The 26876-nt window shown below is 44.9% G+C and overlaps 2 protein-coding genes across 16 annotated transcripts in view; both read right to left on the minus strand.

Annotated features, from left to right (window-relative positions):
• Positions 1–18617: 18617 nt before the first annotated feature.
• On the minus strand, positions 18618–23674 carry LOC115188736 (uncharacterized). Of its 4 annotated transcripts, none has more exons than XM_029747537.1 (4): positions 23435–23674; positions 20426–20618; positions 20240–20331; positions 18618–20109 (listed from the first exon to the last, which is right to left on the minus strand). In XM_029747537.1, the coding sequence occupies exons 2-4, from the start codon at positions 20613–20615 to the stop codon at positions 18919–18921; spliced, it is 1473 nt and encodes a 490-aa protein (XP_029603397.1). In that variant the 5' UTR covers positions 20616–20618; positions 23435–23674; the 3' UTR covers positions 18618–18918. The 4 variants fall into 4 exon arrangements, with proteins under 4 accessions (XP_029603397.1, XP_029603394.1, XP_029603395.1 ...); XM_029747534.1 differs by lacking the exon at positions 23435–23674 and adding an exon at positions 23113–23412; XM_029747535.1 differs by lacking the exon at positions 23435–23674 and adding an exon at positions 21969–22257.
• Positions 23675–24497: 823 nt separating this feature from the next.
• Positions 24498–26876, minus strand: part of LOC115188734 (R3H domain-containing protein 1) — a 46400-nt gene continuing 44021 nt past the window's right edge. For 10 of the 12 annotated variants that reach the window (XM_029747523.1, XM_029747520.1, XM_029747518.1 and 7 more), the window contains one exon: positions 24498–26639. In XM_029747523.1, the coding sequence (XP_029603383.1) occupies positions 26206–26639 (434 nt within the window). In that variant the 3' untranslated portion in view covers positions 24498–26205. The remainder of the gene's footprint in view (positions 26640–26876) is intronic. The other 2 variants (XR_003876591.1, XM_029747526.1) reach the window with 2 other exon arrangements.

The following is a 26876-nucleotide window of genomic DNA, read 5'->3' on the forward strand; positions in this document are numbered from 1 at the left end:
TGTCAGAAATCACCAGTCGCCAGTCCCATGCCATTTGAGTGATGGACTCGCCCATCCTCCCATCATTCCCTTAACCCAACCCTCCATTACAAAGTCCTTTTACAGATGTTTTCTCAGTCTGACACAGACCCTCCACATTCTTCTATAAATCAGATCTGCCTTCACGACCGAAACTGATGATCTCAATACCAGTTTATTTATGGTTTAAATAATAGCAGCATATTTCTGTGTTTCCAACTTCAGGTCAGAAAGGTTTTCACAAAGATGTTTGAGAATACAATTCATGGTGCAGCATATGAGTGACCTTTGTGAAAAGACCTGATGAAGACCGAAATAATAAGATATATACAAGCCATCTAGAACCCAGACACTATTTCTAGAATGAACTTATATCCCTGTTCCACTCTGCTGACCATCTGTTAGAGAAACATAGTGAATGAAGCATGAAGGTAAAAGCCCTTGTATTCTTCTAACAACCTACAGTACATACAGTAGTCCTAAATAACATGATAGCATGACTAATAAAGAGCTTGGAGAGGTAATCCACACAGAGACTCATCATGAGGTCAATGAGCATGACGTTATAGTTACTGTACTGTACACACTGTCTGTATTAACCCTACACCAACAGTCTGTCTGTATTAACCCTACACTAACAGTCTGTCTGTATTAACCTACACTAACAGCCTGTCTGTATTACCCCTACACTAACAGCCTGTCTGTATTACCCCTACACTAACAGTCTGTCTGTATTTACCCTACACTAACAGCCTGTCTGTATTAACCCTACACTAACAGTCTGTCTGTATTACCCCTACACTAACAGCCTGTCTGTATTACCCTACACTAACAGTCTGTCTGTATTAACCCAGACTAAGTCTATCTGTATTAACCCAGACTAACAGTCTGTCTGTATTACCCTACACTAACAGTCTGTCTGTATTAACCCTACACTCAGTCTGTCTGTATTAACCCAGACTAACAGTCTGTCTGTATTAACCTACACTAACAGTCTGTCTGTATTAACCCTACACTAACAGTCTGTCTGTATTAACCCTACACTAACAGTCTGTCTGTATTAACCCAGACTAACAGTCTGTATGTATTAACCCAGACTTACAGTCTGTCTGTATTAACCCTACACTAACAGTCTGTCTGTATTAACCCTACACTAACAGTCTGTCTGTATTAACCCAGACTAACAGTCTATCTGTATTAACCCAGACTAACAGTCTATCTGTATTACCCTACACTAACAGCCTGTCTGTATTAACCCTACATTAACAGTCTGTCTGTATTAACTCTACACTAACAGTCTGTCTGTATTAACCCAGACTAACAGTCTGTCTGTATTAACCCAGACTAACAGTCTGTTTGTATTAACCCAGACTAACAGTCTGTCTGCATTACCCTACACTAAGAGTCTGTCTGCATTAACCCTACACTAACAGTCTGTCTGTATTAACCCTACACTAACAGTCTGTCTGTATTAACCCTACACTAACAGTGTGTCTGTATTAACCCAGACTAACAGTCTGTCTGCATTACCCTACACTAAGAGTCTGTCTGCATTACCCTACACTAACAGTCTGTCTGCATTACCCTACACTAACAGTCTGTCTGTATTAACCCAGACCAACAGTCTGTCTGTATTAACCCAGACTAACAGTCTGTCTGCATTACCCTACACTAAGAGTCTGTCTGCATTAACCCTACACTAACAGTCTGTCTGTATTAACCCTACACTAACAGTCTGTCTGTATTAACCCTACACTAACAGTGTGTCTGTATTAACCCAGACTAACAGTCTGTCTGCATTACCCTACACTAACAGTCTGTCTGCATTACCCTACACTAACAGTCTGTCTGCATTACCCTACACTAACAGTCTGTCTGTATTAACCCAGACCAACAGTCTGTCTGTATTAACCCAGACTAACAGTCTGTCTGTATTAACCCAGACTAACAATCTGTCTGTATTAACCCAGACTAACAGTCTGTCTGTATTTACCCTACACTAACAGTCTGTCTGTATTAACCCTACACTCAGTCTGTCTGTATTAACCCAGACTAACAGTCTGTCTGTATTAACCTACACTAACAGTCTGTCTGTATTAACCCTACACTAACAGTCTGTCTGTATTAACCCTACACTAACAGTCTGTCTGTATTAACCCAGACTAACAGTCTGTCTGTATTAACCCAGACTAACAGTCTGTCTGTATTAACCCTACACTAACAGTCTGTCTGTATTAACCCAGACTAACAGTCTATCTGTATTAACCCAGACTAACAGTCTATCTGTATTACCCTACACTAACAGCCTGTCTGTATTAACCCTACATTAACAGTCTGTCTGTATTAACTCTACACTAACAGTCTGTCTGTATTAACCCAGACTAACAGTCTGTCTGCATTACCCTACACTAAGAGTCTGTCTGCATTAACCCTACACTAACAGTCTGTCTGTATTAACCCTACACTAACAGTCTGTCTGTATTAACCCTACACTAACAGTGTGTCTGTATTAACCCAGACTAACAGTCTGTCTGCATTACCCTACACTAACAGTCTGTCTGCATTACCCTACACTAAGTCTGTCTGTATTACCCTACACTAACAGTCTGTCTGCATTACCCTACACTAACAGTCTGTCTGCATTACCCTACACTAACAGTCTGTCTGTATTAACCCAGACCAACAGTCTGTCTGTATTAACCCAGACTAACAGTCTGTCTGTATTAACCCAGACTAACAGTCTGTCTGTATTTACCCTACATTAACAGTCTGTCTGTATTTACCCTACATTAACAGTCTGTCTGTATTTACCCTACATTTACATTTACATTTACGTCATTTAGCAGACGCTCTTATCCAGAGCGACTTACAAATTGGTGCATTCACCTTATGATATCCAGTGGAACAACCACTTTACAATAGTACATCTATATATTTTTTTGGGGGGGGGGGTTAGAAGGATTACTATATCCTATCCCAGGTATTCCTTAAAGAGGTGGGGTTTCAGGTGTCTACGGAAGGTGGTGATTGACTCCGCTGTCCTGGCATCGTGAGGGAGCTTGTTCCATTATTGGGGTGCCAGGGCAGCGAACAGTTTTGACTGGGCTGAGCGGGAACTGTGCTTCCGCAGAGGTAGGGGGGCCAGCAGGCCAGAGGTGGATGAACGCAGTGCCCTTGTTTGGGTGTAGGGCCTGATCAGAGCCTGAAGGTACGGAGGTGCCGTTCCCCTCACAGCTCCGTAGGCAAGCACCATGGTCTTGTAGCGGATGCGAGCTTCAACTGGAAGCCAGTGGAGAGAGCGGAGGAGCGGGGTGACGTGAGAGAACTTGGGAAGGTTGAACACCAGACGGGCTGCGGCGTTCTGGATGAGTTGTAGGGGTTTAATGGCACAGGCAGGGAGCCCCGCCAACAGGGAGTTGCAGTAATCCAGACGGGAGATGACAAGTGCCTGGATTAGGACCTGCGCCGCTTCCTGTGTAAGGCAGGGTCGTACTCTGCGAATGTTGTAGAGCATGAACCTACAGGATCGGGTCACCGCCTTGATGTTAGCGGAGAACGACAGGGTGTTGTCCAGGGTCACGCCGATGCTCTTAGCACTCTGGGAAGAGGACACAATGGAGTTGTCCACCGTGATGGCGAGATCATGGAAAGGGCAGTCCTTCCCCGGGAGGAAAAGCAGCTCCGTCTTGCCGAGGTTCAGCTTGAGGTGGTGATCCGTCATCCACACTGATATGCCTGCCAGACATGCAGAGATGCGATTCGCCACCTGGTTATCAGAAGGGGAAAAGGAGAAGATGAATTGTGTGTCGTCTGCGTAGCAATGATAGGAGAGACCATGTGAGGATATGACAGAGCCAAGTGACTTGGTGTATAGCGAGAATAGGAGAGGGCCTAGAACTGAGCCCTGGGGGACACCAGTGGTGAGAGCACGTGGTGCGGAGACGGATTCTCGCCACGCCACCTGGTAGGAGCGACCTGTCAGGTAGGACGCAATCCAAGAGTGAGCCGCACCGGAGATACCCAACTCGGAGAGGGTGGAGAGGAGGATTTGATGGTTCACAGTATCAAAGGCAGCAGATAGGTCTAGAAGGATGAGAGCAGAGGAGAGAGAGTTAGCTTTAGCAGTGCGGAGAGCCTCCGTGACACAGAGAAGAGCAGTCTCGGTTGAATGACCAGCCTTGAAAGCTGACTGATTTGGATCGAGAAGGTCATTCTGAGAGAGATAGCAGGAGAGCTGGCCAAGGACGTTCAAGAGTTTTGGAGAGAAAAGAAAGAAGGGATACTTGTCTGTAGTTGTTGACATCGGAGGGATCGAGTGTAGGTTTTTTGAGAAGGGGTGCAACTCTCGCTCTCTTGAAGACGGAAGGGACGTAGCCAGCAGTCAAGGATGAGTTGATGAGCGAGGTAAGGGAGAAGGTCTCCGGAAATGGTCTGGAGAAGAGAGGAGGGGATAGGGTCAAGCAGTCAGGTTGTTGGGCGGCTGTCACAAGACGCAAGATTTCATCTGGAGAGAGAGGGGAGAAAGAGGTCAAAGCATAGGGTAGGGCAGTGTGAGCAGGACCAGCGGTGTCGTTTGACTTAACAAACGAGGATCGGATGTCGTCGACCTTCTTTTTAAAATGGTTGACGAAGTCATCCGCAGAGAGGGAGGATGGGGGGGAGGGGGAGGAGGATTCAGGAGGGAGGAGAAGGTGGCAAAGAGCTTCCTAGGGTTAGAGACAGATGCTTGGAAGTTAGAGTGGTAGGAAGTGGCTTTAGCAGCAGAAACAGAGGAGGAAAATGTAGAGAGGAGGGAGTGAAAAGATGCCAGGTCCGCAGGGAGGCGAGTTTTCCTCCATTTCCGCTCGGCTGCCCGGAGCCCTGTTCTGTGAGCTCGCAATGAGTCGTCAAGCCACGGAGCAGGAGGGGAGGACCGAGCCGGCCTGGAGGATAAGGGACATAGAGAGTCAAAGGATGCAGAAAGGGAGGAGAGGAGGGTTGAGGAGGCAGAATCAGGAGATAGGTTGGAGAAGGTTTGAGCAGAGGGAAGAGATGATAGGATGGAAGAGGAGAGAGTAGCAGGAGAGAGAGAGCGAAGGTTGTGACGACGCAATACCATCTGAGTAGGGGCAGAGTGAGTAGTGTTGGAGGAGAGCGAGAGGGAAAAGGATACAAGGTAGTGATCGGAGACTTGGAGGGGAGTTGCAGTGAGATTAGTAGAAGAACAGCATCTAGTAAAGATGAGGTCAAGCGTATTGCCTGCCTTGTGAGTAGGGGGGGACGGTGAGAGGGTGAGGTCAAAAGAGGAGAGGAGTGGAAAGAAGGAGGCAGAGAGAAATGAGTCAACGGTAGATGTAGAGAGGTTAAAGTCACCCAGAACTGTGAGGGGTGAGCCATCCTCAGGAAAGGAACTTATCAAGGCGTCAAGCTCATTGATGAACTCTCCAAGGGAACCTGGAGGGCGATAAATGGTAAGGATGTTAAGCTTGAATGGGCTAGTGATTGTGACAGCATGGAATTCAAATGAGGAGATAGACAGATGGGTCAGGGGAGAAAGAGAGAATGTCCACTTGGGAGAGATGAGGATTCCAGTGCCACCACCCCGCTGACCAGATGCTCTCGGGGTATGCGAGAACACGTGGTCAGATGAGGAGAGAGCAGTAGGAGTAGCACTGTTTGTCTGTATTAACCCAGACTAACAGTCTGTCTGTATTTACCCTACACTAACAGTCTGTCTGCATTACCCTACACTAACAGTCTGTCTGTATTAACCTACACTAACAGTCTGTCTGTATTAACCTACACGAACAGTCTGTCTGTATTAACCTACACGAACAGTCTGTCTGTATTAACCCAGACTAACAGTCTGTCTGTATTAACCTATACTAACAGTCTGTCTGTATTAACCCTACACTAACAGTCTGTCTGCATTACCCTACACTAACAGTCTGTCTGTACTACCCTACACTAACAGTCTGTCTGTACTACCCTACACTAACAGTCTGTCTGTATTAACCCTACACTAACAGTCTGTCTGCATTACCCTACACTAACAGTCTGTCTGTATTAACCTACACGAACAGTCTGTCTGTATTAATCTACACGAACAGTCTGTCTGTATTAACCCAGACTAACAGTCTGTCTGTATTAACCTATACTAACAGTCTATCTGTATTAACCCTACACTAACAGTCTGTCTGCATTACCCTGCATTAACAGTCTGTCTGTACTACCCTACACTAACAGTCTGTCTGTACTACCCTACACTAACAGTCTGTCTGTATTAACCCTACACTAACAGTCTGTCTGTATTACCCTACACTAACAGTGTGTCTGTATTAAGGCACGAGGGGGTGTGGTGTATTGGCCAAGGGCTGTTCTTATGAACGATGCAAAGCGGAGTGCCTGGATACAGCCCTTAAACGTGGTATATTGGCCATATACCACAAACCCCCAAAGTACCTCATTGCTATTATAAACTGGTCACCAACATAAGTAGAACAGTAAACAAGTATTTTTGGGTCATACTAGTAGTATATTGTCTGACACACACCTGAATGGCTGTTTTAGCCAATCAGCATCCAGGACCCAAACTACCTGGTTGATAATACTTCGTATCCACATCATTATACCATGGGCTGAATATAGAACTTAAAGGTAATTAGAGTCATTTTACAAAGAGGTGTATGTAACACGTGTACTGAATTGTATTGACTACTGGAGGTTTAACAGGTCAATGACTTGTCTCTGATCCTCTGATGAGGTACTCCCCTCCTTCCTCTGCACTGTAAACATTCACATTATAGACTGTTGTATCAACTGCCTTCAGGGACTTATGGCAGCCTAGAGGTTCTAATAGTTATTTATATATCCACTGTGTTGTGTCCTCACCCCATATCCACTGTGTTGTGTTCTCACCCCATATCCACTGTGTTGTGTCCTCACCCCATATCCACTGTGTTGTGTTCTCACCCCATATCCACTGTGTTGTGTCCTCACCCCATATCCACTGTGTTGTGTTCTCACCCCATATCCACTGTGTTGTGTCCTCACCCCATATCCACTGTGTTGTGTCCTCACCCCATATCCACTGTGTTGTGTTCTCACCCCATATCCACTGTGTTGTGTCCTCACCCCATATCCACTGTGTTGTGTTCTCACCCCATATCCACTGTGTTGTGTCCTCACCCCATATCCACTGTGTTGTGTTCTCACCCCATATCCACTGTGTTGTGTTCTCACCCCATATCCACTGTGTTGTGTTCTCACCCCATATCCCCTGTGTTGTGTTCTCACCCCATATCCCCTGTGTTGTGTTCTCACCCCATATCCACTGTGTTGTGTTCTCACCCCATATCCCCTGTGTTGTGTTCTCACCCCATATCCACTGTGTTGTGTTCTCACCCCATATCCACTCTGTTCTGTTCTCACCCCATATCCACTGTGTTGTGTCCTCACCCCATATCCACTGTGTTGTGTTCTCACCCCATATCCACTGTGTTGTGTCCTCACCCCATATCCACTGTGTTGCGTTCTCATCCCATATCCACTGTGTTGTGTTCTCACCCCATATCCACTGTGTTGCGTTCTCACCCCATATCCACTGTGTTGTGTTCTCACCCCATATCCACTGTGTTGTGTTCTCACCCCATATCCACTGTGTTGTGTTCTGACCCCATATCCACTGTGTTGTGTCCTCACCCCATATCCACTGTGTTGTGTTCTCACCCCATATCCACTGTGTTGTGTCCTCACCCCATATCCACTGTGTTGTGTTCTCACCCCATATCCACTGTGTTGTGTTCTCACCCCATATCCACTGTGTTGTGTCCTCACCCCATATCCACTGTGTTGTGTTCTCACCCCATATCCACTGTGTTGTGTTCTCACCCCATATCCACTGTGTTGTGTTCTGACCCCATATCCACTGTGTTGTGTTCTCACCCCATATCCACTGTGTTGTGTTCTCACCCCATATCCACTGTGTTGTGTTCTGACCCCATATCCACTTTGTGTTCTCACCCCATATCCACTGTGTTGTGTTCTGACCCCATATCCACTGTGTTGTGTTCTGGTCCTGGTAATGTACTTGTTGTTTTACCATGCACTCTCCCTATGCTGGAGCTTCTGCTGCCTCTGGCTGTGAACCTCTAGCAGTGGGAGTCACATTCTTGTCTGACCGTCTGACAGTGAGGTCTGACCACATTTACAGTGAGGACTGACCAGATTTACAGTGAGGACTGACCAGATTTACAGTGAGGACTGGCAACATTTACAGTGAGGTCTGGCCACATTTACAGTGAGGACTGACCACATTTACAGTGAGGTCTGGCCACATTTACAGTGAGGACTGACCACATTTACAGTGAGGTCTGGCCACATTTACAATGAGGACTGACCACATTTACAGTGAGGTCTGGCCATATTTACAGTGAGGACTGACCACATTTACAGTGAGGTCTGGCCACATTTACAATGAGGACTGACCACATTTACAGTGAGGTCTGACCATAGCGCGATATTTCGAATGTTCTGAGTACAGGCAGCACATCAAGCAGCATGTTAATAAAGAGCTTCCTGAATCCTGGCCTGTTTCCTTGTCTTGGTGATGAAGTCAAACAGATGGGTTTGTTTCAGGAGGAGACAAGTTAAATACAGACCTTTTTTCATCTGCTTGGAGTCCCTGCTTGCATCGCTCTGACGCTCTGACTCCATTTAAAGCATCACTCTGACTCTGGGTCAGGTCCATTTAAAGCATCACTCTGACTCTGGGTCAGGTCCATTTAAAGCATCACTCTGACTCTGGGTCAGGTCCATTTAAAGCATCACTCTGACTCCGGGTCAGGTCCATTTAAAGCATCACTCTGACTCTGGGTCAGGTCCATTTAAAGCATCACTCTGACTCTGGGTCAGGTCCATTTAAAGCATCACTCTGACTCTGGGTCAGGTCCATTTAAAGCATCACTCTGACTCCGGGTCAGGTCCATTTATAGCATCACTCTGACTCCGGGTCAGGTCCATTTAAAGCATCACTCTGACTCCGGGTCACGTCCATTTAAAGCATCACTCTGACTCCGGGTCACGTCCATTTAAAGCATCACTCTGACTCCGGGTCAGGTCCATTTACAGCATCACTCTGACTCCGGGTCAGGTCCATTTAAAGCATCACTCTGACTCCGGGTCAGGTCCATTTAAAGCATCACTCTGACTCCGGGTCAGGTCCATTTAAAGCATCACTCTGACTCTGGGTCAGGTCCATTTAAAGCATCACTCTGACTCTGGGTCAGGTCCATTTAAAGTGGAGCTTAAACGGAGATTGCTTTCTTTGCAATGCAAACAGCGGACCGGAGTCCTGTGTGCTGCATGACCCCTTATACCAGTAGTCATGCTTGTACAATGCCTCTCAGCACACACAGGACTGTGCAGAAATTCTCTGAAAACCTTTCTAGTTATTATGAGTTGTTTGGGAAGAAATGTAGACAAACAAAATGCATTTTACACTCAATTATGCATGATTTATAATATGACTGATTTTATACAGTATTATTGCCACATCAATGAATAAGACAATTTGGAAATTCTGAAACTTAGTACAGATTTTAGTTTATTTACATTTTTGGGGTTAAAATGCCAATTAATTTGAATCAACTGCTCATTTAAAATCAGTCCAGTGCATTGATGTAAGAAAATTGGGTGAAACAAACATTAATGAATCTTCACCCGGCCTAAGTAAATGGATAAATTGTCTCCATCCATTATTTGCCGCCTCTTGTTTCCCCCCAAACACACTGCTGCTAACCTGGGTAAGGGCCCTAACAGGCCTCGTCGCTCCCGTAACCCAGCGGCGATCTGGGACCAGAAGTTGGCCCTGGCATTTCTAACACACCGGCCCATTTTCTCCCTTGAGGACCCATATTAGCAAGATAATGAGGCCCACTGGGCTAAAAATGGACCAGCCCATCTGGCATTTGCCCGAAATGCCAAATGGCCAGTCCGCCCCTGCCGTAACCCCACTTGGTCCCAATTCCTTTCAACATTTACAGCAGGCAAAAGCATCATATTTCAGTCATATTTCTCTCCTTTCTTTGGATTGATGCTCTGAACAGAGCTTGGTAATGGAGCCATCTGTCAGAGGTTTCCACACGATCACACACAGAAAGCTTCACACACAAACACACACACACACAGGTCTAAATTATCACTCAGCGGCAGAAGGCTTCCCTGCCTGCCACTGTCTGGCCCAGAGGAAGTAATCCATCACCAGCATGCAGCTCCACCACACCTCCATACAGGGACAGAATGTCTGGAGATATTCTACAGTCCTCCACCACCACACCTCCATACAGGGACAGACTGTCTGGAGATATTCTACAGTCCTCCACCACCACACCTCCATACAGGGACAGACTGTCTGGAGATATTCTACAGTCCTCCACCACCACACCTCCATACAGGGACAGACTGTCTGGAGATATTCTACAGTCCTCCACCACCACACCTCCATACAGGGACAGACTGTCTGGAGATATTCTACAGTCCTCCACCACCACCACACCTCCATACAGGGACAGACTGTCTGGAGATATTCTACAGTCCTCCACCACCACACCTCCATACAGGGACAGACTGTCTGGAGATATTCTACAGTCCTCCACCACCACCACACCTCCATACAGGGACAGACTGTCTGGAGATATTCTACAGTCCTCCACCACCACACCTCCATACAGGGACAGACTGTCTGGAGATATTCTACAGTCCTCCACCACCACACCTCCATACAGGGACAGACTGTCTGGAGATATTCTACAGTCCTCCACCACCACACCTCCGTACAGGGACAGACTGTCTGGAGATATTCTACAGTCCTCCACCACCACACCTCCATACAGGGACAGACTGTCTGGAGATATTCTACAGTCCTCCACCACCACACCTCCATACAGGGACAGACAGTCTGGAGATATTCTACAGTCCTCCACCACCACACCTCCATACAGGGACAGACTGTCTGGAGATATTCTACAGTCCACCACCACCACACCTCCGTACAGGGACAGACTGTCTGGAGATATTCTACAGTCCTCCACCACCACCACACCTCCATACAGGGACAGACTGTCTGGAGATATTCTACAGTCCTCCACCACCACACCTCCATACAGGGACAGACTGTCTGGAGATATTCTACAGTCCTCCACCACCACACCTCCATACAGGGACAGACTGTCTGGAGATATTCTACAGTCCTCCACCACCACACCTCCATACAGGGACAGACTGTCTGGAGATATTCTACAGTCCTCCACCACCACACCTCCATACAGGGACAGACTGTCTGGAGATATTCTACAGTCCTCCACCACCACACCTCCGTACAGGGACAGACTGTCTGGAGATATTCTACAGTCCTCCACCACCACCACACCTCCATACAGGGACAGACTGTCTGGAGATATTCTACAGTCCTCCACCACCACCACACCTCCATACAGGGACAGACTGTCTGGAGATATTCTACAGTCCTCCACCACCACACCTCCATACAGGGACAGACAGTCTGGAGATATTCTACAGTCCTCCACCACCACACCTCCGTACAGGGACAGACTGTCTGGAGATATTCTACAGTCCACCACCACCACACCTCCATACAGGGACAGACTGTCTGGAGATATTCTACAGTCCTCCACACCTCCATACAGGGACAGACTGTCTGGAGATATTCTACAGTCCTCCACCACCACACCTCCGTACAGGGACAGACTGTCTGGAGATATTCTACAGTCCTCCACCACCACACCTCCATACAGGGACAGACTGTCTGGAGATATTCTACAGTCCTCCACCACCACACCTCCATACAGGGACAGACTGTCTGGAGATATTCTACAGTCCTCCACCACCACACCTCCATACAGGGACAGACTGTCTGGAGATATTCTACAGTCCTCCACCACCACCACACCTCCATACAGGGACAGACTGTCTGGAGATATTCTACAGTCCTCCACCACCACCACACCTCCATACAGGGACAGACTGTCTGGAGATATTCTACAGTCCACCACCACCACACCTCCATACAGGGACAGACTGTCTGGAGATATTCTACAGTCCTCCACCACCACCACACCTCCATACAGGGACAGACTGTCTGGAGATATTCTACAGTCCTCCACCACCACACCTCCATACAGGGACAGAATGTCTGGAGATATTCTACAGTCCTCCACCACCACACCTCCGTACAGGGACAGACTGTCTGGAGATATTCTACAGTCCTCCACCACCACACCTCCGTACAGGGACAGACAGTCTGGAGATATTCTACAGTCCTCCACCACCACCACACCTCCATACAGGGACAGACTGTCTGGAGATATTCTACAGTCCTCCACCACCACCACACCTCCATACAGGGACAGACTGTCTGGAGATATTCTACAGTCCTCCACCACCACACCTCCATACAGGGACAGACTGTCTGGAGATATTCTACAGTCCTCCACCACCACCACACCTCCATACAGGGACAGACTGTCTGGAGATATTCTACAGTCCTCCACCACCACACCTCCATACAGGAACAGAATGTCTGGAGATATTCTACAGTCCTCCACCACCACACCTCCATACAGGGACAGACTGTCTGGAGATATTCTACAGTCCTCCACCACCACACCTCCATACAGGGACAGACTGTCTGGAGATATTCTACAGTCCTCCACCACCACCACACCTCCATACAGGGACAGACTGTCTGGAGATATTCTACAGTCCTCCACCACCACACCTCCATACAGGGACAGACTGTCTGGAGATATTCTACAGTCCTCCACCACCACCACACCTCCATACAGGGACAGACTGTCTGGAGATATTCTACAGTCCTCCACCACCACACCTCCATACAGGGACAGACTGTCTGGAGATATTCTACAGTCCTCCACCACCACACCTCCATACAGGGACAGACTGTCCGGAGATATTCTACAGTCCTCCACCACCACCACACCTCCATACAGGGACAGACTGTCTGGAGATATTCTACAGTCCTCCCCCACCACACAACATCTCTATCTTATATGATTGCATTACCAAGCACTACAAACCCTTGGCTTTCATCCATCATATAGTACAGGTGCATATACTGTAGCATAAATATTCTGGCTTGGAATGGTCTTGGTGTGTAAGACTGCATCCCAAATGCACCCTATTCCCTGACCAGGACCAAAACCAGGAACTGAACCAGGACCAGAACTGGGGAGAGACCAGGACCAGACAAGAACTGAACAAGGACCAGAACCAGACCAGGAACAGAACCAGGAACAGAACCAGGACCAGATCCAGGGACAACACCAGGGGAATGACAGTACAGGCACCACCATATGTTGCTCAGTTGGCTTTTTGAAATTGCCGGCTCATCAAGACTCTACTGTTCTGCATGGGCACCATGATAGTCTCATGGCACATTGCTGTGAATTATGTTACCCACATCTTAGCTTGAAGTACTTGATACCATAGGATGATACATGTACCAACAGAGAGGTGTACTACTGCCACCTGCAGTGACTAAAAATGTTACGTTATACTAGAGCTGTGGCGGTCATTACATTTTGTCAGCCAGTGACTGTCAAGCAAATAACTGCCGGTCTCACAGTAATTGACCGTTAATTAACATAAACACATTTAGCGTCTCCTGGCTTCCACACACTACAAGCCACTGACGCCAACCTTTGGAACATCTACACTTTAAAAAGTCTAAGAAATCCATGTAATATAGCCTACACCATCACAATAAATCCAGTATTTATTTTAGACAGGTCTAAAGAAACATGATATGAAGAAGAACAGAATAGCATACTCTGAGTTGTCCTTATGTTAGGCCCTGATCTTGCTATGCCATATGGGTGTGGGCTACACTAGTTAATTTAGCAGACAAAATGTGCTTAGAATTCCGTGGCATTATTTTATTGTATGAAGAATACAATTGAACATAAGATTAATTAAATAAAAAGGATGTTTTCTCCAAACAATTTCTGAGGGAGTGCGCATGCTTTGTTGAGCAGTTAACAAAGAATTCTAATACATTCTAAGGCTGCATGACACGACTCTAATGATGATTTGAAAAAAGTTGCATGAAAGGCATGAGCTCTTGTTTCTTGCGCAGGCTGTACACACTTCATCAGTCTCTCATTCACAATTTGACAAGCACTTGATAATGCCTTGAATTTCCCAGCGGCATCCCCCTTGTGTGGCGGGAATGCCCCCTAAAAAAATCCATGCCTTTTGCGGCCAGTGGCCATTGTGCCCCTGAATATATTCATTATAATTCCCTTCTCCAGGCTGCGTGCTACAAAGCGTGCTCACTCACATGACTCTCTCAGATATCGCCATTCTTATTAGCCAATGCCCATCAAGTGATCAGATCCTTCTCACAGGCATCTCAGCTCCTAAGTAGGCTAGAAGTGAAGACAGACACATCGGCGACGCAACTCCGCGTGTCCTTATCCAATACCAAGGTTCATATTGAAGATGCTAGAAGAACTGTCCACATTTACTTTCATCAGCCAACAAGATGAGTAGGCCTAAGCAACAGAAAAAGCACTAGCTTATGTCAATCTACTATCCCCATAGTACAAAAGTTATATTGGTCCACTTGTCCTTTTTGAGGGAGAAATACATATTCCAAACATAGTCATGGACATTTGTGGGAATGCAATAGATCTCAAATTAACCACACTGTACCAGACATGTTTGTGTAGAGAACGTCTCATTGCCCACAGATTAAAATACTACAAATACTGGCCTGAATATATCTATTAATCAACTGCAGTAATAATGAGTATTGCTGGGTCAGCATCTGCTGTTTGAATGACTTCTGAGGTATTAATTATGAGCTTGTCTTCTTAATTAAGGCCCGGGTTCAAATGGAAATGTATTAAAATCGACAACGTGTTTAAAGAACAGTTGCCAAAAACAAATGAAACTGCTTGTGTGAGGGGAAAACATTGTATAAAGAACAAAGCTTGGTGTAGAATGACAAACAAGTTACTGTGTTTCTAGACTTTAGCCTGGCTGGCTAGCCTGGCCATTAAATCATAATTGGGTGAACCCCTGTGTGGAAGAAGATGCCATTTGTGTATGAAAGCAAATCACAGTTGATCTTATATGACAGGGGTAGGCAACTAGATTCAGCAGCGGGACGATTTTTGTCGGAGCGGATGGTCGGAACATAATTAAAATAATTTGCACACTGCAAATTGACCACAACTAAGCCCAAAAAGAGGTTGTATATGATAATAATAATAATAATTTCATACCTTGTTTTGGCCGCCTTGTGTTAACCCGTTCCATAACGTGCTCTGATACCAGATGACCACAAAATGAAAACAAGCATGAAAGAAATGTCAAAAGGGACAGAGATCCAGCCTGTTGCATTAAAGAAGAACAACACAAAATCATGAGGTTGGGATGGGAGATATTGGCCTTGATGACATAGTTAAATCATAAGGTTGGAATGGGAGGTATTGGCCTTGATGACCTAGTTAAATCATAAGGTTGGAATGGGAGATATTGGCCTTGATGACATATTTAAATAATGAGGTTGGGATGGGAGATATTGGCCTTAATGACCTAGTTAAATCATGAGGTTGGAATGGGAGATATTGGCCTTGATGACCTATTTAAATCATGAGGTTGGGATGGGAGAAGAGAGAATAGATATTGGCCTTAATGACCTATTTAAATCATGAGGTTGGGATGGGATATATTGGCCTTAATGACCTAGTTAAATCATGAGGTTGGGATGGGAGATATTGGCCTTAATGACCTATTTAAATCATGAGGTTGGGATGGGAGATATTGGCCTTAATGACCTATTTAAATCATGAGGTTGGGATGGGAGATATTGGCCTTAATGACCTAGTTAAATCATGAGGTTGGAATGGGAGATATTGGCCTTGATGACCTATTTAAATCATGAGGTTGGGATGGGAGAAGAGAGAATAGATATTGGCCTTAATGACCTATTTAAATCATGAGGTTGGGATGGGAGATATTGGCCTTAATGACCTAGTTAAATCATGAGGTTGGGATGGGAGAAGAGAGAATAGATATTGGCCTTAATGACCTATTTAAATCATGAGGTTGGGATGGGAGATATTGGCCTTGATGACCTATTTAAATCATGAGGTTGGGATGGGAGATATTGGCCTTAATGACCTATTTAAATCATGAGGTTGGGATGGGAGATATTGGCCTTAATGACCTAGTTAAATCATGAGGTTGGGATGGGAGATATTGGCCTTGATGACATAGTTAATCATGAGGTTCGGATGGGAGATATTGTTCTTGATGACATAGTTAAATCATAAGGTTGGAATGGGAGGTATTGGCCTTGATGACACAGTTAAATCATGAGGTTGGGATTTCTATTATTTTACCTTTCTTTACTAGGCAAGTCAGTTGGGAACAAATTCTTATTTTCAATGACAGCCTAGGAACAGTGGGTTAACTGCCTTGTTCAGGGGCAGAACAACAGATTTATATATATATAAGGTGTTTCAACAAAGTGCTGAGTAAAGGGTCTGAATACTTATTTAAATTGGTATTTCTACAAACCGGTTTTTGCTTTGTCATTATGGGTTATTGTGATGTCATTATGGGGTATTGTGATGTCATTATGGGGTATTGTGATGTCATTATGGGGTATTGTGTGTAGATTGATGATAGGAAAAAAAAATATGAATCCATTTTAGAATAAGGCTGTAATGTAACAAAATATGGAAAAAGTCAAGGGGTCTGAATACATTCCGAATGCACTGTGCATAGTAATGAGATTGGGATAGGAGATATTGGCCTTGATGACATACAGTACCAGTCAAAAGTTTGGACACACCTACTCATTCAAGGATTTTTCTTTATTTTTACTATTTTCTACATTGTTGAATAATAGTGAAGACATCAACACTATGAAAAACCACATATGAAATCATGTAGTAACCAAAAAAGTGTTAAACAAACCAACATATATTTTAGATTCTTCAAAGTAGCACCCTTTGCATTGATGACAGCTTTGCACATTCTTGGCATTCTCTCAACCAGCTTCACCTGGAATGCTTGTCCAACAGTCTTGAAGGAGTTCCCACATACACTGAGTGCTCATTGGCTGCTTTTCCTTCACTCTGCTGTCCAACTCATCCCAAACCAATTAAACTCTGTTGAGATCAGGTGATTGTGGAGGCCAGGTCATCTGATGCAGCCCTCCATCACTCTCCTTCTTGTTCAAATAGCCCTTACACAGCCTGGAGGTGTGTTGGGTCATTGTCCTATTGAAAAACAAAACAAATGTCCCACTAAGTGAAAACCAGATGGGATGGCGTATCGCTGTAGAATGCTAAGGTAACCATGCTGGTTAAGTGTGCCATGAATTCTAAATAAATCACTGAGTGTCACCAGAAAAAGCACCCCCACAGTCACACCTCCACACTTCACAGTGGGAACCACACATGCGGAGATCATCCATTCACCTACTCTGCATCTCACAAAGACACAGCGGTTGGAACCAAAAATCTCACAATTGGACTCAGACCAAATGACAGATTTCCAAGATCTAATGTCCATTGCTCATGTTTCTTGGCCAAAGCAAGTCTCTTCTTCTTATTGGTGTCCTTTAGTAGTGGTTTCTTTGCAGCAATTCGACCATGAAGGGCTTATTCACACAGTCTCCTCTGAACAGTTGATGTTGAGACGTGTCTGTTACTTGAAGTCTGTGAAGCATTTATTTGGGCTGCAATCTGAGGTGCAGTTACTGTAACTAATGAACTTATCCTCTGCAGCAGAGGGAACTCTGGGTCTTCCTTTCCTGTGGCGGTCTTCATGAGAGCCAGTTTCATCATAGCGCTTGATGGTTTTTGCAGCTGAACTTTCAAAGTTCTTGAAATGTTCCGTATTGACTGACCTTCATGTCTTAAAGTAATGATGCACTGTTGTTTCTCTTTGCTTATTTGATCTGTTCTTGCCATAATATGAACTTGGTCTTTAACCAAATAGGGCTATCTTCTGTATACCACCCCTACCTTGTCAACACAACTGATTGGCTCAAACACATTACGAAGGACAGAAATTCCACAAATGAACTTAACAATGCACACCTGTTAATTGAAATGCATTCCAGATGACTACCTCATGAAGCTGGTTGAGAGAATGCCAAGAGTGTGCAAAGCTGTCATCAAGGCAATTTAAAAAAAACATTTTTTGTTTTATTTCACCTTTATTTAACCAGGTAGACTAGTTGAGAATAAGTTCTCATTTACAATTGCGACCTGGCAGGTGGGTACTTTGAAGAAATTCAAATATAAATCTATTTTGATTTGTTTAACACTTTTTTGGTTACGACATGATACCATATGTGTTATTTCATAATTTTGATGTCTTCACTATTATTCATCAATGTAGAAAATAGGCGTGTCCAAACTTTTGACTGGTACTGTACTTAGTTAATCATGGTTGGGACAGGAGGTATTGGCCTTGATGACATAGTTAATTTGTCCCATGCATGATCTCAGCTGAGGTGGCGGCTTACAGCCCCAAATAAATACACAGGTGGATCGACAGTCAGCACACACAGAAATAATTGATTTAATGGAACAAATAGTGTATATTCAGTACAACAGTACCCTCTAGTGTTGACTCATTAACATGTCGTTTTTAGTCTATTATCTAGTTATTCCTTCATGGCTAGCTTGACACAAAACAACATCCTTGTTGAGGCACAGCAAATAACACAAACTCAACACTATTTAGTTGTCACAGAAATCTCTTGAAAACGTCTCACAGTGCTATCAATATATACCGCGCAAAAAGCTCTTCGTGCATAGCTGCTATTGCAGAATGGTAAAATGATTCACCTTCTGACTACAAGTCCTCTTTATCCAGTTGATCCATTCTATCCTTCACACACTCACTAAAGAGATGACTGGACATAAAGGGACCGATGACCTGGACACTAAACTCCTTCTGCACGTACAGAACGTCTTCATAAAGGTTGTTTACCTCGGCACAGATCTGCAGCAGCCTCCTTCTCTCAAGCACGTCCTGCCTTCTATAGTCTATAGTGTGGATTCTCAGGGTTGACTGCCAAACAGCGACCAAATCAGTCAGCTCTGACATGGTCAGCTGGACTTCAGAGAGACCCTTGCTGCTGCATCCTCCTCTCAGCGATATCAGAGTCAGGTCGGCCACATCATTGTCATCGAACACAGCTGACACACCGTGGTTCCTAAAGCATTGGTCAAGTTGGTCTTTAGAAAATCTCTGAATGTAAAGAACTATGTTTGTGTCCACCCACGTGGACTCCTCTTCCACGTCAACATCACCCCCTGAGCTGACTTTGGAAGTCCCTGCTGCCACTGGGCTTGACAGAGATGGATCACGGCTTGACGGAGCGATGTACTTCTTTAATGTGTGACTGCTGCTGACGACCTTGGATTCCCCCCTCCCTAATGCCATGGAGCTCCGAGAATGATCAGAGCTTGATGGAGCTGCCCTGCGGTGCTTTTCCAAGGATTGATTTACTGTAGAAGCCCCACTCCCTCCTGCCACAGAGCTTGACAGAGAATGATCAGCACTTGATGGAGCTGCCCCGTTCTTCTTCTCCCAGGTGTAACTGCTGACCCGGAAGTCCACCTCAGCACCATCACCAGATCTGACCCTGGAAGACCTACTCTCTGCTACCACAGAGCTCAGGGAATGATCATGGCTTGATGGAGATGGAGCTCTGTGCCTTTCCCAGGCATGACTGCTGCTGACCTGGGATACCCCATTCCCTGCTGCCACTGAGGTCAGGGAGTAACCAGAGCTCGATGGAGCCCTGTGCTTCTCCCCTGGGTGACTGCTGCTGCTGGCAGTGGCCCACTGGAGCAGGTCCTCTCTCAGGGCCCTGACAGCAGAGAAGGGCCCCTCCACTGAAGCTTTACCCTCCTGGCTGGGTAGAAGGCAGATCCTCACTGATCTGTGAGCAGGCTGCAAGCTTTGGATCACAGACTCCTGCTGTTCCTCGTCACCGAAGATTGACAGGTCCACTTTAGCGTTCACGTAGAACAACACCTATGGCATGATGAACATAGGATCAGTCAGTATGTGTACTGTACTGTGTGCTACTGTTCCTTCCATGCAGAAATAAACATTTACTGTATTGATTTACTGTTGATTGATTTGATTGCTTGACTGTACTCACGTCTTGGGTGAATTTGTATACAGTGATAGGGTAGTCTTGAGGGAACTCCTTATCACACATGATCTGTTTCTTCCTGATTACCATCTCAGCATCTGTTAGAATACATGTTTTGTTATGATCTATAGGCATATATGTAACAAAACTACATCCCAGCTAAGAAATCTTTTGTTACAGTATTTCTGTTACCTCTGGTGTTTTCAAATGTAACAAAAGCCACCCCCTTGAAGCTGGTCGGGTACTTGATGTTTTCTACATCTCCTCCGTGGCTTCTGGAGCTCTGGAAGTGAATAACCAGTTTGTCTGCCATGCGACTGCTGGACAGTGTGTCTGGTACACCAGAGACCACGACTGTCCTGTTCTCCTCTGAGAGGTTCATCACCTACAATCAATGGTATGCAAATAAACCATGGTCATGTGGAGGTTTAGCCTATCTATGACTAAAAAGATACGTTTTACAATCTGAATTATTTGTATCTCTTCTTAAAATGTATTCTCTTTGAACTGATCTCTTATAATGCTGTGGATGTTAAAACAAATAACCAAAAACTGCTCTTGAATGATTTTAAGGGTGTATTCGTAAATTCACCCTGGAGTGTCTGAGTGGTCTCTGGGCGTTCGTAAATTCAGAGCGTTTCGCTCTCGGCGCGTTTAGAGCGCACACTGGACGCTCTGGTCAGGAGTAGGGTTGATCCGAGCGTTCTGACCACACAATGGCAGTCAAACACCCAAGCTAACTGGCTAAAGTTAGCTAACTTGCTAGCTACGTCCAGACAAGAATTAGGGAACGCCTCACTCTGACCATTTTACTCACCTTAGCAGAGCTGGTTAGGCTGTTGTCACCTAACCAGCCAGAGTGAATTTACGAACGCACCCTAAATCATGCCATAACTTGGCAGAAAACTTGATCTATCATGCATGAAGTAGAACTTACCCGTTTCAGTTTAAACAACACTAATTTCAACTCAGAGCGAGATGTAGTTATCGGTTTCGGTTTCGATATGTGAATCGTAGTAGAATGCCGGATCTAAGGTCAGTTTAGCATTTCTGCTTTATGGATTTCAGGTGGATACGCGGATGCTAGACCTGCGCCTGCTCAATAATTATCGATATACTGATGCCGAACTGGGAACTCTGAAAAATACAAGGTCAAATCATGAGGTCAGTGATCTTGTTTTAAACACACTGAAGTCCCAGTTCCCAGTTGTTCTGAATGCTGCATGACAAGACAATCCAGGTCTGTCTCTCCGCCCAAAGCGGCACCGCGGGCTGACTATCTCCCGCCTATCCTTTCTTTGGATTGGTGGATACGTAAGGACCTCCGTTCTGTACATTAACGTTACCTTGGAAATAATGGACGACTAGTCCCTTTGCGGACTTCATTTTTCAAAAATAATGTACAGAGGCGTTTATCCCGCTTATATCACAGTTGCCAAATAAAACAATATGAAAGCACACATTTGTCGGTAGAAATAATTATTTTTCGTTGATATTTTCATTTCTATAAGCGAATTCATACTTTCTCATATTTTGGTTGCTAGAGACGCGACCCAGTCGTTCGTTCTTTAAGTTCCGTTGCCATGCTCAGTGAAAACATTATCACCCCTTGCCTGCTGCTAGCTAGCTACGGCTACACAGTCACCACCTCCGCACCAAGAATAACGTTTGTTTAAGCGGTTTATCCCGCTTATACCACAGTTGCCAAAGAAAACAATACTAAGCACATATTTACCGGTAGAAATAACATTTGTTTCGTTGATATTTTCATTTGTAGAAGAGAATTCATACTTTCTCATATTTTGGTTGCTAGAGACGCGACCCAGTCGTTCGTCCTTATGTTCCGTTGCCATAACGTTACCATCTCTTGTATGTTAGCTAGCCAACTAGCCAACTTACCATCTCTTGTATGCTAGCCAGCCAACTAGCCAACTTACCATCTCTTGTATGCTAACTAGCCAACTAGCCAACTTACCATCTCTTGTATGCTAGCCAGCCAACTAGCCAACTTACCATCTCTTGTATGTTAGCTAGCCAACTAGCCAACTTACCATCTCTTGTATGTTAGCTAGCCAACTAGCCAACTTACCATCTCTTGTATGTTAGCTAGCCAACTTACCATCTCTTGTATGCTAACTAGCCAACTAGCCAACTTACCATCTCTTGTATGTTAGCTAGCCAACTAGCCAACTTACCATCTCTTGTATGTTAGCTAGCCAACTAGCCAACTTACCATCTCTTGTATGTTAGCTAGCCAACTAGCCAACTTACCATCTCTTGTATGTTAGCTAGCCAACTAGCCAACTTACCATCTCTTGTATGTTAGCTAGCCAACTAGCCAACATACCATCTCTTGTATGTTAGCTAGCCAACTAGCCAACATACCATCTCTTGTATGTTAGCTAGCCAACTAGCCAACTTACCATCTCTTGTATGTTAGCTAGCCAACTTACCATCTCTTGTATGCTAGCTAGCCAACTTACCATCTCTTGTATGCTAGCTAGCCAACTTACCATCTCTTGTATGCTAGCTAGCCAACTTACCATCTCTTGTATGCTAGCTAGCCAACTTACCATCTCTTGTATGCTAGCTAGCCAACTTACCATCTCTTGTATGTTAGCTAGCCAACTTACCATCTCTTGTATGTTAGCTAGCCAACTTACCATCTCTTGTATGCTAGCTAGCCAGCCAACTTACCATCTCTTGTATGTTAGCTAGCCAACTAGCCAACTTACCATCTCTTGTATGTTAGCTAGCCAACTAGCCAACGTACCATCTCTTGTATGTTAGCTAGCCAACTAGCCAACTTACCATCTCTTGTATGTTAGCTAGCCAACTAGCCAACTTACCATCTCTTGTATGTTAGCTAGCCAACTTACCATCTCTTGTATGCTAGCTAGCCAACTAGCTACGACTAACAATTCATTAAGATACATCCATAACAATGAGCTGATAATGCCAGATTTTGCCTGACATAGTTATAAAAGTTTCCCTTCTCGTCAGGACACTCGTGAACACTGACTGTTAATTACGAGGAGGTCGCATTGCATATAAAACACTACGCTAGAAGCTATCAAACCTGCCAATATGACAACTGAATAAATAAATAAATACTTGTTACTGAAAACCGCTGGTCATACTAGAAACATGTGGGAGGATTTGACAGTACAGCGACCAGAGAAGTTCATGTTCATCACTCACCACGTTAGGTCATCAGATGCTCAAAAAAAAAGCTCGTTGGACCTGCGTTTACAATGTATTCAATTTCAGTTTGTGTAGTTGTTGGTTTAGCTTTCTGTAACTTTGTAGCAAGTACTGTCTACTTGTGTAGGCGCACATCTCCATACAATTACTATTTGCTTGATGTGCGAAACAATGAACATACGCCACCTACCGGAGGAAGACAGATTTTCTGCCGAGTTGAGCCTCTGGTCTTCTCCATTGGTAGGGAAAATGCAATAATAAGTCCACCAGTGGGCACTGTCGCTCCAATCTTGAAATTCAGTTCATACTATCGGCACAATAAACAAAAATATATCACAGATTCTCCTTGTAGGATGACAACCACAATATTGAAGGTAGCATTTCTCTGGGGCTTTTATATTTTACGTTGGATGATGATATCCTATGGAGAACAAACCATGTTAAATTCAATGTTTATACAAGAACACAATTACTGTAGCTAATATGATAAACTATACTGGTAACTGCCAATTATAATGAAAACACTTTAGAGTAAATGAGGGATACAAAGTATATTGAAAGCTGGTGCTTCCACACAGGTGTGGTTCAATTAACATCCCATCATGCTAACGTGTATAAAAATGCTGGGTAGGTCATTATTTTGGTAACCATGGCTATGCCTCCATAGGATGACAATGTCCCCATGCACAAGTGGTCACGGAATGGTTTGATGAGCATGAAAAACGATCTAAACCATATGCCATGGCCGTCTGTCACCAGATATCAACCAAATTGAATACTTATGGAAGATTCTGGAGAAGTGAATGAAACAGCATTTTCCACCATCAACAAAACACCAAATGATGGAATTTGTGGCGTCGCATCCCTCCGACAAGAGTTCGACACGTGTATAATCTATGCCAAGGTGCATTGAAGCTGTTCTGGCTCATGGTGGCCTAACACCCTATGAAGACACTATGTTGGCAGTTACCTGTATGCCCTTGGTGGTAATGAAGCAAGCAGAAATAATCTCATATTTTGTCAAACGACAGGAGTGTTGTTGAAATGACAAAGCACATCGTTTTGGTGTAAACATTTATTGGTTTCAAACAGAAATAAAAACATCTTGCACCAGCAGACTGTACATCTCTCCTGAATCCACCATCAACAACCATCTTAAATAGTAATGTTTGGGTATGATGGGGCTGGGGGTGTGTTGTGAATAATGCACACTTTTCCAGTGACCCTTCTGATAGGATACAAATGGTAAAACAAACTAAACATTGGCCTGGCCACCCTATATAGTGCACTACGTTTGACCTGGGTCCATAGGGAATAGGGTGCCATTTGATACGTATCCAGGGAATGGTGTACTGAACAGAGAGGGTTGGAGATTGGTGAGAAGGACATTCATTTTAAAACAGCTCAAATAGAATAAACCATCAATGAGATGCACCAAGGTTCTTCTCAACTTAAAAACGATAAACCACTATCAAAACAAACATTTCTCCCTTGTGCCAGTGCAAAGATACCATTTACTATGTAGAAAAGTCTGAATAATTTAGCTACCATATCAGTGATGATTTATTGTGAATGAAATTGGTGGGTCAGAGTTTATACAAATGGAATTGGATGGGGTATGTTGTCTTTAGGGGTGTTTGGGAGAGGGATGGATAGTGGCACCAGAGTCCAGTTAGAAGGCACAAAAACAACAACATTCTGTTGGGCTAAGTCCCAAATGGAACCCTATTCTCTAGATAGTCCACTACTTTATACTTTAGACCAGGTCCCATAAAACCATAGCCCTATGGGACCTAAGTAGTGCACTGTATAGGGAAATGGGGTGCCAGTTGGAACACAACCTTGTTCTAGAAGACCCTAATCTGCTGTTGTAGTAGCACACCAACTGACTAACAGGAGACTGACTCTACGGGCCGAATCCTAACATGATATTACACACCGCCACAACTCAGGCTTTCGTGTAAATCAAGCTTTTACGGCAATGGGACATTTTAAACAGAAATCTGGAGTTATCCGTTGCAGATCTCAAATCAGAATCCGGCCCAAAGAGACACTCTTGTCCAATGAGAGACACTTGGTATATTATCCTCTTGTAATGAATGAGTACAACCCTGCTTTGGGTGTTCTGACTGCAGCTTTTAACAAACATAAAACTAAATAAAACATGCTGCTCCTTTACCATGTTCTGTCTGCAAATAAAATAATATCACACTTTTGGAACTTCATTCTTGTTTTTCTGTCTGTGTCTTTGTGTTTCAACATTGGTGTGTTGGCTGATCCTTTTTACACATTTTCATCTCACAAAAGTAGAGAACATTCCAAAGGCATTAACACATTCCCAGAAAGCCTCTACAACAAGTGAAAAAGCTGTTAGATAATGCCAACCGAGTGATACTCCATCAGTCTGTCTGTCAGTCCGGTGGGAAGTGGAGACTAGTGAGTGATGCTTGCAGAAGAGGGGTGTCTGGTTGGTTGGCCAATGACAGCAGTGGAGGGGGTGGTGGTGGGGTGGAGGGACCATGGCGAGGGCCCATGACGGGCAGCCCCTCATAGCACCCCGTGGGAGCCCCTAGAACAACCTCTCAGGGGCCCTCATAACATATCACCCCACCCTGCTATTGAGAGCTGGTCCTCTCCAGGTTGGCTGGATACAGCACCCCACCCTGCTATTGAGAGCTGGTCCTCTCCAGGTTGGCTGGATACAGCACCCCACCCTGCTATTGAGAGCTGGTCCTCTCCAGGTTGGCTGGATACAGCACCCCACCCTGCTATTGAGAGCTGGTCCTCTCCAGGTTGTGAAACTCATCAGAGTGTCTCTTGCTAGTTCTGAGTTTGAACGTGGTGGTAAGGAGGGGCCCAGGGCCGGCAGGGCCACTGTGTCTGAGCAAGGCGTTCTGAGCTGCGTACCTGGAGGGAAACACAGCCAGGATGGTGTAGGTGGACGCCAGGTCATTATGGTTACTACTGGGGGGTTTGGAACAGGAAGTAGTGTCAGTGTTTGTGTCACCGTTGTTACCGTCCCCCCCAGCCCCACAGTGCTTCAGCAGGGTTTCACCAGACTGGTTCTGGTGTTGGTGCTGTTGGGTCTCAGACAACCACTTGATCATGGCCCCTCCTCTGTACAGCTCTCCCAGGAGAGAGTCTGCCTCCGTACGACTGATGCCCTCTGGTAGCTCCAGCACCTCCAGGACTCCACCGTTCACTGCACGGAGAGACAATTGATTGATTCACCAGGTCAGTTATTGACAACATGATCTTTTACTGCACGGAGACCAACGGAAGCTGATCATCTCTAGTGGCAACAGGGATGACATTTAGTTTAGCTGTTGGGGGAGTAATTGTGGACCAATAAACACTACTAGAGTCATTTCAATAAGGATCATTTCCCCTTCTAAAATAAAATCTTGCTGCGTGGAATCCAATACAGTATGTGAGAGAA

Source organism: Salmo trutta, unplaced genomic scaffold (assembly GCF_901001165.1).
Source record: "Salmo trutta unplaced genomic scaffold, fSalTru1.1, whole genome shotgun sequence".
NCBI lineage: Eukaryota > Metazoa > Chordata > Actinopteri > Salmoniformes > Salmonidae > Salmo > Salmo trutta.